The following is a 15,531-nucleotide window of genomic DNA, read 5'->3' as shown; positions in this document are numbered from 1 at the left end:
CTCTCCATCTGTTTATGTCATCTTTAATTTCTTTCTTTAGTGTCTTACAGTTTTCTGCATACAGGTCTTTTGTCTCCCTAGGTAGGTTTATTCCTAGGTAATTTATTCTTTTTGTTGCAGTGGTAAATGGGAGTGTTTCCTTAATTTCTCTTTCAGATTTTTGGTCGTTAGTGTATAGGAATGCAAGAGATTTCTGTGCATTAATTTTGTATCCTGCTACTTTACCAAATTCATTGATGAGCTCTAGTAGTTTTCTAGTTTTCTGGTAGCATCTTTAGGATTCTCTGTGTATAGTATCATGTCATCTGCAAACAGTGACAGTTCTAATTTTTCTTTTCTGATTTGGATTTCTTTTATTTCTTTTTCTTCTCTGATTGCCATGGCTAAAACTTTCAAAACTATGTTGAATAATAGTGGTGAGAGTGGGCAACCTTGTCTTGTTCCTGATCCTAGAGGAAATGGTTTCAGTTTTTCACCACTGAGGACGATGTTGGCTGTGGGTTTGTCATATACGGCTTTTATTATGTTGAGGTAGGTTCCCTCTATGCCTACTTTCTGGAGAGTTTTTATCATAAATGGGTGTTGAATTTTGTCGAAAGCTTTTTCTGCATCTGTTGAGTTGATCATATGGTTTTTATCCTTCGATTTGTTAATATGGTGTATCACATTGATTGATTTGCATATACTGAAGAATCCTTGCATTCCTGGGATAAACCCCACTTGATCATGGTGTATGATCCTTTTAATGTGTTGTTGGATTCTGTTTGCTAGGCTTTTGTTGAGGATTTTTGCATCTGTGTTCATCAGTGATATTGGCCTGTAGTTTTCTTTTTTGTGTGACATCTTTGTCTGGTTTTGGTATCAGGGTGATGTGATGGTGGCCTTGTAGAATGAGTTTGGGAGTGTTCTTCCCTCTGCTATATTTTGGAAGAGCTTGAGAAGGATAGGTGTTAACTCTTCTCTAAATGTTTGATAAAATTTGCCTGTGAAGCCATCTGGTCAACCAAGAGCACTTTTTATAAAGGGTTTTTTTTACATAGAAACTTGATAGTAATTCTTTTAGCATTTTGTGAAGTAGCTGGCAAAAGTGGTCACTCCCCTCTTGTAAATCTTGTAAATCTTGACACAGGGCAAGCCACTTATTTCATTTTTGCTGTACTCATAGGCCAGTTCATTAGAAGAATCAGCTTGAATTTTTCTGACTTTAATTTCTAAGTATAATCTTTTTGAGAGATGACTAGAAAATAGAGCTCTCAGAACTAGTGATGAGATATAAGAATGGTAATTTTGACTAGTAAATCCTAGCTAATGTATCACCTGCTTTTGTAAGATTTTCCCTTTTCAGAATAGCCTAAGTAAGTAAAGACTTGCATGAGATTCAGAATCTTGTTAAGTCTGATTCATCGTCTCTATTTCCAGCAAAGATTTCCTGTTAGACAAGACAAATTAGAGTCTTCCTACTGACTTGGTGAGTTTTTACATAGTTTAATTTTAAATATAGTTTAAGATCATGAGGACAGAAGTGGAATGAAATGCATAGAAATATTTATCATGACTTTAAAAAATGCACATCTTGTAGTGCAATCTACTGTTTCATTTCAGTACAGATAGTATGCATAGTTGGAAGTCATGTAAGGTGAGCATGTAAGTTTTTTTTTTTAAATAATGAGGATTACAATCAGTGTTAAAGAAACATTTTTCATAAATGGTTTCAAAAGAGGTTTTATTCTAAATATTCTTTCCTGGAGTAAACAATAGTTATTTATTCAGATCTTCTTTGGTGACTAGTACATACAGGATAAGGCTTTACAATAATGATGGAGAGGAGAAAAGATGTTTGGATTTAAATTTTTTGATATTACATGATATGGAGACTTTAGAGTAAGGTTATTTTTCTCCTGAGAAAACATCTTCAGGGAAATTTGAATTCCAACTTATAAAAGGAGATACCTTAAAGCAATTCATGGGCTCCCTTTTACTCTACATATAAAAGGAGTTTGATTCTGAGCAGGTTGCCTTTGTGTATGAACCTTAGAGCTCATCTCTCTATGGGTAACTTAGACAACTGTTTCTACCATTCTGGCTACCATCTTAAAAGTTTTGCTTTGTGGCATGAGATTCTTGCCTCAAATGCTTATGTATGTTTTTACACAGTTTTATTGGGTAAAATAGGTGTTATTGCATTTTAATCTTTTAAATTCTGACAAAAATCATTGGGAGCCAGGAAATTGTGTTAAGACGGACATTCTGTCTAACTTTCCCCTGTTTTGTCTGCCTGTGTGGTTTTACTTTTTCCTTGCGTCATGAATTTTGTAATGAACACTTCGAACTGAGAACTTCCTGCTCATCCTTTGTCCCATTTAATTTAGTTAGAACCTTAACATTAACATAGAAATTGGCTTATTTTTTAATAACTTTGGAAGAAGGGAGAATTTATTTTTTGCAGGTGGTTTCTAGGTAAGGAACATGGGTCCATGTAAACAATCATCAGATTTCTTTACTGAAGACCATACTTAAAGGAGAAGAGTAAAGCATACATATACCTCAATCTCTCTTTCATAGGTAGGGGGAGGTCTGAGTGTCACTCATAAAGGTAAGAGTCTCTAGAGAACACTGAATTCTGTGCTGCTAGATAGTATGTAGTAGTAAATGCTGAAGAGGATTGGTTGCCCTTGTAGTAGACCAAATCCTCTGGAGCAGGTGGGTCTTTTCAGCTTCTAAGTTAATGAAGTTATTCCAAATTATATACCTTAAGACCAGTTTAGAATTTATTCTTTGGTATGCATTCCTTGAGCCCTTTCTGTAGCCAGACTGTGTTAGCAAGAAATATTTTTAAATGGCTTGACTGAAACATCGATGGCCAAAGAGAACTGCTTGTTGAATTTGGCTTCTGTAAAGGCCAGAGGATCCTGTGGGGTTATGCAAACTCTGCCTATTTGTTTCATGAAATGACTCTTTTGTTTCTGAATTCCTTGCAAATTAGACATGCTTAAATTGTATTAAGGCCAAGGCATTCATCTGTTTACTATTTGATTTTATAAGGTTCTTCATAATTGTAGTTGAGGGGAGAGAGAAGGTGAAAAACTGTCTCTCAAATCTCAAAACAGCTTTGGGAATATAATTATATAATAAAGAGAGTCTTCTTAGCCATAAGGTTTTTTCCCTCTTCTTCCTCTTCCTTCTTCTTTTTTAAAATTCTGTTCCAGCTCTTGTTTTAGAATAAATTTTCTCAACCTAGAGGAGAAGTCTTTGATAACATGTGGGATGTGTAAAAATCTTCATCTTTCCTAGGTTTGCTCTTTGTGGCCCCAGAGATTTTTGCCCAAGCCATTCAGTGGAATCAACACATTATTATAATTTGTGAAAAGAGAGGAGTTGCTGATTGCCTCTGCCTATCTAATTTCATTTCTAAAGGTGTTTTCCTTTGGAACTGAGATCCACTTTGAAGTGAAATAGCCCCTTTATAGTCAGGTTTGTTTGCTGATCTGGATTCATGTCATTCTATTTCAGACATCTCCCAGATGATGCATTTTGAAGGTGATGTGTGGAGACGCTTAATCCTGTGAACCCTATCTGCCTTTTTTTTTTTTTTTTTTTTTTGAAGCAGTTGGAGGAGGGTTTTTTTTGTTTCCCTAGCAGGGGGTTAGTAACTAACAACAGCAGCACATCACCTGATGGAAAGAACCCAGACCTTGTGAAACCTGTGCCTGTTGCAGCCATCATGGTTTATGCTGCAGGACCCTCCGTCCAAGTAGAGGCAGGAATTTTTTCCTTCTATGTTGTTATGTAGATGTAGTCATTTGTGCCTAAATTAAAAAGCAAAACAAAAACTCAGTAAGTCTTTTTAAGGTCTAAGGAGATGCAATCCTACAAGTCTGCTGAATGGCACCTACCTCTTTCCAGGACAGACCTCTGCATTTGGAGCAGAGCGTGCTGTCCCTGGACGTATTTTTGGGGTAGGGAATCATGCTAATATGTCCATATCAACAACTCTTACATAATGGATAGTTTTTAGGGGGAGGGAATGATTCCCTAGCCCTTAACTTAAATTGGCAATAAATTTTTCTGCTCTTTGATTTTTTTTTTCTAACTGGAAAAGTTGCATCCATATTGAGAATTATTCCATATTTTAACCTTTGAGCTGATTGCTGAGGTCTCTTTGGGGACAAGGACACTTTGTAGTTATTTATAACCTATAGAGAAGGGCAGTAAGGCTGTGAACAGCCAGCACGTGATGAGGTTTGGGAGCCAGTGGGAGCAGTCTGCTGTTTACTCCTCTGCTTTCCACGACTTGAAATTCTTTCATGTATCTTCTTGTTCCTCTTCATTTTGACTTTGGATGGACTTTACTAGCTGGGGTATTTCTATAAAACTCTTATCTTGTAACACTTAGATTGAGGAGAAGAAGGAAAAATAGCCTTTTTATGTACAAAAGCATGTCTAATCCTCACAGTCATTTCAGAGTCTATGCTTGCCTAAGAGATCTGTAAACTGGGAAAACCTTGAAGGTACTGACATGCATATGTAATACTATACTTGTTTCTGAGTTTTCCTTGTATACCGTAGTTTCTTCTAAGTTTCCCTTATACACAACAGTTGCAAGAACAGTTGAACTCTTAGTTAAATATTTGGCTATGGTAGAAAATAAGTTCTGCATCTTAGCCTGGTATAGAAAAAACTTAATGTGTCTATACATGTCTTAAAGGTATGTCTCCCTGTCTCTCTTTATATCTGTACACATGTGTACACGTGTATATATTTAATGTTAATTATTGTTTCTCTGCATGTCAGTTTTAAGGGAATCAAACCCCGTGTCAGATATGAAAATTATAGATCAAATCTAAATAAATCCTAAGAATCTGCCTCATTTTTATCAGTATACTGGAATTTTACTGTATAGAATTTAACTTGAAATAACTGAGAGGTCCTCTGTTTCTGACAGCTGCTGTAATGGTTCTTTCAGGATCGACTTATCCTGGAAGATGTGCTTAGATTACTATTGTCTTATGGGTTCAAGAACTTCCCATTTAGCCCTGCACACTTCTCTTTCTCCCAACTTTTCTTGGATTTTTTTTTTTAATCAAAGAAGAATGTAGTTTTGGAATGTATTAAATTAGTTCTTCAAAATAGGAGATCAACTGATAGTTTTCTTTTTAAAATATTTTCTTGTTTTAAGAGTATGCTTGGATTCCTATAGCTGTTACTCATTCAGCAACTCCCAAACTTTAATCTTTTAACTAGAGCTCATTAAGGAAAAATATGATCCCAAAAGATAGTAGTCTAGTTAGTCAACAGCAATTTCATTGAACAAATATTTATTGAGTGCCTATTATTATACCATTTTAGGCACAGGGGGATGCTGTTCTCTCATTGTGCTTAACTTCTAGTGGGAGAGACCGTAGACAAGTGAAAATATAAAAACAAGGTAGTTTCAGATAGTGGTATTAAAAAAGAAATTTGAATAGGGTAATGTGATGAAAGAGGCTAGAAGTGGGGACTGCTTCAGATCTGGTGGTCAGGGATGACCTCTCTGAGGATATTACATTTGATAGGACACCTAAATGACAAGAAGGAGCCAGCTGTGAAAAGATCTGAGGGAAGAAAGAGCTTTCCAGGCTGAGGAAAGAGGCTGATGTGTTTACCAAGTAGAATTAAAGGCCTGAGTGACTAAAGCATGGTGATTGAGAAGGGTAAGTGTTAGATGAGGTCAGGGAGGTACACTGAAGCTTCGGCAGCCATGACAAAAGGGAGATTTTATTTGGATAGGAGTGGAAGTCACTGAAGAATTCCCGTCTTGTTTCTCATAAGGGTCTGACTTATAAGCCATCTCATAACCAAGAAGAATTCATTGTGAAGTCTGCTAATTCGTTTTAAAATATTTTTATTCATTATTTGAAAAGGTAATATATTCACATGGTTCAAAATTCAATAAGTACAAATGGCAACAGTGGAAATTCTCCTTCCCACCCAAGTACCCAGTTTCCTTCCTTGGAAGTAACCAGTGTCCCTAGAGTCTTGTGTAGCTTTACAGACAGAGATAGCTTACACACACACATATATACATACATACATACATAAATATTTCTGCCTCTTTAGGTAGAAAGAGCTTCCCCATTCCTTTTTTAAATAGCTTTATTATTACATTGTATCATAATTTATTTAATCAATCCCTTATTGATGGACTTTCAGGTTATTTCCATGTTTTTGTGATTACACATAGTGCCACATTGAAAAACCTTTTATATTTATCATATTAAATATATTAGTAGGATAAATTTCTAGACATGGAATTGTTGGATCAAAGGGTATATGCATTTCTTATTCATTCTGATATGCATTTCCCTTCATGAAGTTTATAACAATTTATACTCTAATCAGAAATGTTCTCCTTATCCTGGGCAAGTGTTATCAAACATTTTAATTTTTGCCAATTCACTGGGTGAATTAATGTGTGGTTTAATTTGCATTTATGTTTTCACATATTTAAGAACCATTGATACTTACATGTCTGTAAACCATTGGCTGTTCTTTGCGCATTTTTCTGTTAGGCTATTGACTTTTTTCTTCTTGATCTTTAGATTCACTCAATTCTAACTCCCTCTGTTAAGGAATTTTTAAAAAATACAATGTTACATGTCAGTTATATCTCAATTTTAAAAAAGCAGTCATCTTTAACTTGTAAATTTTAGGAAACATGAACCTGACATGAGACATGAGACATGATAAACCCTAGTCTTTCCTTTGCTGATTGAAGTCTCTCTTGATTGCCCTTGGTTTCATTTTAAGAAGTGTCTCTAAATTAAAATAAACAGAAAAGAAAAAGAAAAAAGTGCATTTAGTGTTTTGTTAGAGTAGATTGATCTGCAAAAAGTTTACCCATAACAAATATTCAGAAGTCATTCAAACCTTGCAAGAGAGGAAGTCAGTATGACCTGTAATAATCTGTCCTTGGGGTAATGAGAAAAGTTATTACCTCCTGGGCTGTATATGATTGAGGACACTGTAACAGAAGAAATACAGACATTCCTTTGAGGTCCCAAAAGTTTCTCAAAAATGAATATACCCAAATCTTTCTATAGTTTTGGGGGGTTTTTTTGTTTTTTGGTTTGTTTTTTTTTTGGTCAAGTCTTTTTGGCATCTTCTGTTTTGGAAAATGCAAACGTCTCTCAAGTTTAAAATAGTTACAACATTGGGATTTTTCCTTACTTGGAAACTGTACCAGGCTTTAAACCAAGAGAAAAAATAGTTACAGGCTTTAAAAAGTCCCTAACAAACCATTCTTTGGCAAGAAACCATGTTCCCAGCCATCTAGTTTGTGCATGTTTGTGTATTATATTAAACAACATGAAATTGTCAGGATTTAATAGAGTGAACAGGAAAATAAATGGTGGTATATAACAGATATGTTCAGCCTCTGAGTTGTCAGCATACTGGGAAGTTTGCTAAGCCTGGGAAAATAAATTTCTCATTAGAGAACTCGGGCAGTCTTGTTTTAACTTGTTTGAAGCCAGGAACAGTATATTTTGGTGCTAGTTGTCTCCTACAAAGGTTCTCAAACCATGACCCTCAAATAGACCTCCTATTTTCTAAAATTGTTTTTCTGCTGGGCATCTGCGGCAGTTGGCATGAAGTGCTGAAGAGTTCACGTACAGGGAGGCTACTTTGCTTATGAACACTTTGCCCATGGTGCCTGCTGTGAGTGAAATTAATTAGATTTGTGCTGTCCTAGTCGATTTCCCTCCCAGCGATTGTGTGGTTAGACCTCCTCAGAGTCTAAAGCCGATTCTCCAGTTCTACTGACTGCTGGGTTGGACACTTTTAAAAATTGGAAGAAAGGTTGGTGATATTTTAAAAGAAACCAAATACTTCTCTACAGAATAAATGAGAAGCAAAAATGATAGGTAAAAATGGCCAAGACCAAGGTTGTATTTTTTTCCTGGTTGTGATAGTGAACCATGGTTCAGTAGCAACAGTTAAGCCATTAAAATAAACTGGTTTTTAAACTTGTCTTTTTCTTAGGCTTAGAGAATTCTTAACTTGTTAATTGTTAGATAAACTTGAAGTATTTTTTTAAACTTCAAAAATAAACTCAAATTAGTATTTTATGATCTATCAATATAGAGCTGAGCCTGCACCTCACACCTACAGAGCCAAGTTTTATGCTCTGAACTAACATGTAAAATTCACATCTTCATTCCAACCCGCTCAAAAGATAGTTTTAATTGGGAATTTTGAAAATTCATTCTGGCTCCTACTGGCAGTAATGGTAACTGGGATTTGTAAAACCGCCTAAGGTGCATTTACTCACTACTAGATAAGTAAACAGTTTTGTGAGAATATGTTTTCCATCAAATGCAAGTCTACCTTGATCACAGGTCTCTTTTCTTGATATTATCATGAATCCTGAATTGCACAAACCAGGGAGGCCCAAATTCCATTGCAGTGCTTAGTTTAAGTGAAATAGCACATCATGTATATAAGACTTAATTTCATGTGTGATTACATGGGATGTTTTAACTATAAACACATGTAGGATAGTGTTAAAACCAATGGGGACTCTGGTAATACTGATGGTATTACTCTGTGAGGGTGCAACTATATCTTATTACTCCTCCTCCATGTTTATTAAGTGGCCAGTGAATGTGAGTTGAGTGATTTTTTTTTTGATATTCATTTATACCTCTTTCTACGAAGGATTTGAGGCAGTTTCCAGAAATACTTAATATATCAAACAGTAAAATAAATCACTTCAGGGAATTATAGCAGAGTGAATAACAATGTTAAGAAAATAATAAAGCTATTCGGACTTCCCTGGTGGTGCAGTGGTTAAGAATCTGCCTGCCAATGCAGGGGACACGGGTTCGATCCCTGGTCCAGGAAGATCCCACATGCCTCAGAGCAACTTAGCCCATGTGCCACAACTGCTGAGCCTGTGCTCTAGAGCCCGCAAGCCACAGCTACTGAAGCCCGCACGCCGCAACTACTGAAGCCCACCCAACTAGAGCCCGTGCTCTGCAACAAGAGAAGCCACCGCAGTGAGAAGCCCGCGTGCAGCAACGAAGAGTAGCCCCCGCTCGCCACAACTGGAGAAAGCCCACACGCAGCAACAGAGACCCAATGCAGCCAAAAAATAATAAAATAAAATAATAATAAAGCTATAGTAGAGGGATCATATGAGCCTATATAGAGTATAGCATGTAGAATGAGCATATGAGCCTGTAGTTTCAAGAGATGGGTCAGATTTGTCTCAGGGCTTCCTAGTAGCCAAGCAAAGAGAGCAGCATTATCAGATATAGATTCATATTGTCTGTCCATAGCTGAAAGCAGACCAGGTGTTCAGGAAAGAAATTTCTCCCTTGTATATTGTAAACCAGACAATGTATGATATGATGGAGTAAGTACATCCTTACACTATTCCCACAATTAATAAAATATATTTTATTGTATTTAAGTTTTTTTTTTTGATATGGATCATTTTTAAAGTCTTTATTGAATTTGTTACAGTATTGTTTCTGTTTTATGTTTTGATTTTTTGGCCGAGAGGCATGTGGTTGGTATCTTAGCTCCCTGACCAAGGATCAAACCCACACCCTCTGCATTGGAAGGTGAAATCTTAACCACTGGACCACCAGGGAAGTCCCAATAAAATATATTTTAAAGATAAAGCAGAACAGTACAAAGGGTAGTATATACTAAAATAGCTCTCATCCCAAACTAAAAGACATTCGTCATATTTGCCTCAGGTCATCCTAATTTTTAAACAAACATGAGAGATCAACTTGAAATGTCTTACATCCTTTTCCCAGCTTCATTCTTCATCCTTGCTCTCCCATCAGGAATCTGATGCATAGCTTGTCAATGATTTTCTTCACTTCTACTGTATGCATATATCTGTAAATACTATATAAATCTTAAATTTGCATAAATAGTGTACTGCACATGACATTCCAAAACTTGCTTTTTTTCATTAGTGTCGTGTTAGATCTCACTCATCTCCATGGTGCTGTAGATGTAGTTCATTACTTTTAAATCCTGAAGTAGTTTTTCATTGTATGGAAATAACCCAATTTAGTTATCTGTTTCCCGCCTAATGGATTTTTAGTTTGTTTGTCTACAGACAAACTGCCACATTGAACGACCTTGTCCATGTCTTCTTGTGCCCGTGTGCAGTTTTTCTAGGACAGTGGTTCTCAAAGTATTCCAGGGCATATCAGGGTCACCTGGGAACTTGTTAGAAATGGAAATTCTTGGGCCCAACCTCTGAATCAAAAACTCTGGGGGGCAGGGCCCAGCAATCTGTTTAGCAAGTGATCCACCTAAAGTTTGAGAACCACTACTTTAGCACATATATAGTTAAAAGTAGAATTACTAAGTCTTAACGTATAAGTAGGTTAAACATTACTAGATATGGCAAATTCCTACCCCAAATATACTTAATAATTTACAGTCTCACCAGCAGTGTATGAGAGTTCCTATAGCTCCATACTGTGGGACAGAGGAACAGAGAAAGCAAGAAGAATCTGGAAAATCAGATACCAGTGAAGTGTAAGTGGAGAGAGATCTCTAATGATACAGAGAAAGGAAAACATCTAAGAAAGGGATAAATGTTGCCCTTACAGAGAGCAGCTAGCAATGGGTTGATAAATAGAAGACTACTCATGTTTTAAAAATTTATTTTTGGCTGTTTTGGGTCTTCGTTGCTGCACATGGGCTCTCTCTAGTTGTGGTGAGCGGGGGCTACTCTTCGTTGCTGCACGTGGGCTTCTCACTGCGGTGGCTTCTCTTGTTGCAGAGCACGGGCTCTAGGTGCGTGGGCTTCAGTAGTTGTGGCGTGCGGGCTTCAGTAGTTGTGGCTTGCGGGCTCTAGAGCGCAGGCTCAGTAGTTGTGGTGCATGGGCTTAGTTGCTCTGAGGCATGTGGGATCTTCCCGGACCAGGGCTTGAACCCGTGTGCCCTGCATTGGCAGGCGGATTCTTAACCACTGCGCCACAAGGGAAGCCCAGAAGACTATTTATTCTTAATAATAAGTTTGCACTGAAGTGTAGGAGAAGATGAGACAGTATTTGGAAAGGTAACAGAGTAATTTTCCTTTAGGAGTGAAGTATTTGTACCCTCAAGGGAAGGAGCCCACGTACAGTGGTAAAGCTGTATGTGGTGTTCACCGTGCTGTCTCCTCTTTAGGTAGCCTTTTCATGGATGTACTTTAAGTACCCTTTGAGTAAACTCATTTGGTAAGATAATATTAAATAGTATTGTGCAGAAGATTAAAATAGGGTGATATCATTGTGATGAGACTGCTTTAGGTTAGGTGATCTTCTCTGAGGTTAACATTGAATGCTAAGAAGCCATTTGAATGACAAGGGTAGAGAATTCCAGGCAGGAGACACAGTTTCCAGTCTCTGGAAGGTCAAATGGAAATAGTAGGATAGTATACCATTAATCTAATAAAATTCTCTTGCTTCTTGCATCATCCAGGGTGAAGAGGAACAGAAGTCTTTGTCCCCTGACTTTGGAAATCTTGTTTAACCTTCAAACTGGCGATGTCAAGGGTTCCAAGTCCTCCACCTCCGGCAGAAATGTCGAGTGGCCCAGTAGCTGAGAGCTGGTGTTACACACAGGTAGGTGCTTCTTGGGAGGATTTTGGGGGACGAAAGGAATCAGATTTCTTTTCTACGTTGGCTTTCCTGCTTTCTCTGGGTCATACCTGCCAAACAGTTAGATAAAGTACTTGTCAGCTTTCCATGCCTTGGTTTTCCATGGGGAATCTGAATGCCCTAGGCATTCACGGGAGCTTGAAAGGGGAATCTTTGAAACTGGATCTGCTGCCTACATCCACCTTGATGGAAGTGTATTCCTCTGTTGGGCAATTTAGGGGGAAACCAGGTTTGAGATTGCAACCCCAGGCAGTGGTATCAACATCTAAATCATCAAACAACTGCTCTGAGCAGAGGTTCATTTTAGGTGTGGCTTAATCACCTGCTTTCCCAACCTTGTCCATGTTTTTCTCACTTTCCGTCTAGTGTTTCTCAGAAGCTGAGAAAAGTTATGAAAGCAGTTGGTCACCGTGAGATTTCTTAAAATGTAGATGAGAGACAGAAAAGGCTGAGCCTCCATGCTGGCCCAACAGTGCTGTCTTCCTATGGGATTATGCAGAGGGAGGGAGGGGGAAAATTATCTGATCTCCAGCCTGTTTTTCAGGTTGCCCACTTCCTATTTAATTGCTTCCTGGTTTTCTATCAACAGATCAAAGTAGTGAAATTCTCCTACATGTGGACCATCAATAACTTTAGCTTTTGCCGGGAGGAAATGGGTGAAGTCATTAAAAGTTCAACCTTTTCATCAGGAGCCAATGATAAACTGAAATGGTGAGGAAGACTACATTTAGCTATAAAAATTTTTCTATAAGTTGCTTGTTTGCTTGGCTTCACAGGATACTGACTAGAGTGGAAGATCCTTGATGGCAGGGACTTTGTTTTGTTCTTAATGTATTCCCTGGTGTCTGATACATAACAGATGCTGACTGTATATTTGTTGAATTAATTCAATGAGTATATCAGGGGATCAGCAAACTCAAATGGCTGTAGGGTAATGTAAATGTGTAAAGAGAGCCAGTGTTGTAAATAACGTCCATACGTGGTATGAGTGTTGACCACTTGGCAAACTAGTGAATGTCCTTCTAAAAGAAGTGGTGGCTACTCAGCTCCAGCTGACTAGAGGCATGTGTGAATAAGGGCTGACCAGCCCTATTTTCTGATTTTTCAAGAAAAGCAAGAGATCTAGATTTTAATGTAATATCTCTTGACTTTTAGATTGCCTGTTTTTAAACAATAAAGGAGATTTATTTACTCATGTACCTGGAATGCCCATGGTGTAGGATGTCTTTGAAGGTAGTTTGATCCAGCAGCCAGCCCAATGGTTAGATTAAGGACCCCATCGCTCTCTGCTCTGCCCTGCTCTCCACACTGTTTGACATTTCAAGCTTAGCTTCCCTTGTGGTTGAAGGGTGACTGGCAGTAGCAATGAGCATCACCCGCTACCATCCCACAAGTTCTTTGAACTTGCTCTGAACTGTGTGGCCAAGAATGCACTGATTGGTTTAGATCTAGGTTCCCTCAGTTGATCCCTGTGGCAAGGGGAATAGGATCTGGAAGTGGGGGTCAGTCCTATCCAAACCATGTGTTTTCTTTAGGAGGGGCAGGCAGTTATGGATACAACCATATGCTCTCTACAAAGACCAGAACACATATCTGTGAACCACCATTTTTGACCTCTGATATCCCACTGAAAAGTTTTAACAACTCTCCTTTCGTTTAGTCCTTTTTGGCCATGTACGTAAGCAGTGTACTACTAGGTGCTGAGAGAAGGCTTATTCTTAGGCATTGTATTTAAATCCGCATCTTTAGCACAATTGTGTAGTGATGTATGTGGCATATGCACTTCCTGGAGAAGCACTGAATTGGGCCACCTGTTTGAGAGAGGTGCTATAACACTGGCAAGGCCTAAGGATACATATGGCCTGTGTATTATATGTGGTAGAAGCCGTGTTTGAACCACATGCAGTTCAGCTAATGACATTTACAACTTAACTGAGTTGAACCTATTCTGTCTGAATTTTGTTTTGATCCATTGGTAACATATTGGCATCTCTAACTCTGTTTAGAAGTCTGGCTTAGAACTCTACCCTGTGTAATGGGAGTTTACTTTTGTCTGTGCTTCCTCCATGCTGCCTCCTTTATTTTAATCTTAGAATATTATTGCCAGATTGATAAAATATCTATAAAAGATTATTTACTACTAACATATTCCTCTAGAATTCTTTTTCTCTCCCAAGGTGGTATTGAAAGGCTCACTGACTTTTTTTTCCTGGTTTCACTGCAATCCCAGCAAAATAAGGGGCTGCTTTTCCTGAGATTGAGGATTAGAATAGATTGAGCCTAGGCTGAATTTTAAAATATTTTAGGGGAAAAAAGACTGATTTGGGAGATTATGAGGAAAGAGGAAGAGATGCAGGGGATGTGTTGTCAGATCCTAGGATGCCCCTTTATTGTTTACTTTTTAAAAGGTGCCTCAGGTTGCTCTAGAAAAGTGATTTCCAAGTAGTCATTCGCTGAATCAGAATCTCCTCTATGGGGCCTGGGTTTTTTTTTGTTTGTCTGGTTTGTTTTTTTAACATCTCCGTCTCGATTTGGATGTTCTAGTTCCCTCCTGTCCTTTCATGAGCCTACAAACATGGATGCTTTCGACATTTTTTTTTTCTGTTTTGGGTAGGTGTTTGCGGGTAAACCCAAAAGGGCTAGATGAAGAGAGCAAAGATTACCTGTCACTTTACCTGTTACTGGTCAGCTGTCCAAAGAGTGAAGTTCGAGCAAAATTCAAATTCTCCATCCTGAATGCCAAGGGAGAAGAAACCAAAGCTATGGGTAAATGTTATCTTTGTTCGACTCTTTATTTTCACATATGGCAACTTTACATATTGACAAATTGTGGATTTGATACGGTTTTTTGAGTAATCCTAAATATAACTTTTTTTTTTTTCACTCCAGAGAGTCAACGGGCATATAGGTTTGTGCAAGGCAAAGACTGGGGATTCAAAAAATTCATCCGTAGAGATTTTCTCTTGGATGAGGCCAATGGGCTTCTCCCTGATGACAAGCTTACCCTCTTCTGTGAGGTGAGTCCTTTTACCCTGCTGTGAGAGTAGCAATTCCCAGACCTGATGGGTATCAGTAGACATAATTGTATTGTATCAAGGATGGTGAGTGAGAAAAATCCCCAAGTGGAGTGGTGCTGCACAAATGCGATTTGTGTGACTGACTGAAAAGCTGTGCCGTGATTTCAAGGTTGTTGGGCATCTCAGCTTTCCACCTGTTACTTTCTTAAAAACAAAGGTTGTGCACTATCTTGGTATGTGTGATTTTTTTAGCTGCTTGCGTCAGAATTCTGGCTTTTTCCTTGTGGATTTTTTCAGAAAGCATTTGGAAGGACTGTTAACTTTAAGCTGAGGAGAATGACCAGCAACTAGATATGTAAATGTATTTGTTCCTTGAGCTTTCTGGCTCCTCCTTGAGTATGAAGTCCAGTGTGTTTGATAGAGCACTTTCCTTTTCTGCTTTTCGAACTGAATGACTCTTAACCGGTTGTTGAGTGTCTCCAGTTTGTCTTGCTGGTAATTGTGAAATAGGAAGGTGAGAACCATTTTTTCTAGAGTGAAGGTTAAAAAGGTTAAAGCTCTCTAACTCATAGTTAGCTAACAGAGTTATCTGTACTCAGTTAGGAGAGTCCTTCTCTCCCCAACGACCTAAAGAGCCTTTTTCAGGTTTATAGGAGAAGCCTTGAAGTAAAATTCCCAAACCGAGAGTGAGTTGAAAAATGGTTTCTTTAATGAGTATATACACATTGGTCATTTCATGCTGTTATCAATACATATATAAATACTCATAAGCTCACAGTGTAAGAAATGAATAAAATCTCCAGTCAGCTGGGATGTTGGCATTCCCTGTACATCGCATGGTCAAGGAGCTGCTTCCTGAG

At 38.1% G+C, this 15,531-nt stretch overlaps 1 protein-coding gene across 4 annotated transcripts in view; it reads left to right on the top strand.

The window, feature by feature from the left end:
- The window catches only part of SPOP (speckle type BTB/POZ protein), a 67,982-nt gene that overhangs the window by 35,766 nt on the left and 16,685 nt on the right, over window positions 1-15,531 (top strand). For 3 of the 4 annotated variants that reach the window (XM_004282642.3, XM_033410702.2, XM_033410703.2), the window contains 4 exons: window positions 11,476-11,618; window positions 12,244-12,365; window positions 14,269-14,420; window positions 14,544-14,671. In XM_004282642.3, the coding sequence (XP_004282690.1) occupies window positions 11,541-11,618; window positions 12,244-12,365; window positions 14,269-14,420; window positions 14,544-14,671 (480 nt within the window). In that variant the 5' untranslated portion in view covers window positions 11,476-11,540. Of the gene's footprint in view, window positions 1-1,419; window positions 1,469-11,475; window positions 11,619-12,243; window positions 12,366-14,268; window positions 14,421-14,543; window positions 14,672-15,531 lie in introns of all 4 variants that reach the window. The other variant, XM_033410704.2, reaches the window with a different exon arrangement.

Source organism: Orcinus orca, chromosome 19 (assembly GCF_937001465.1).
Source record: "Orcinus orca chromosome 19, mOrcOrc1.1, whole genome shotgun sequence".
In the NCBI taxonomy this organism is placed as follows: Eukaryota; Metazoa; Chordata; class Mammalia; order Artiodactyla; family Delphinidae; genus Orcinus; species Orcinus orca.
Note: the sequence above shows the minus strand (reverse complement) of the source record. Positions and strands in the feature narration are given on the sequence as shown.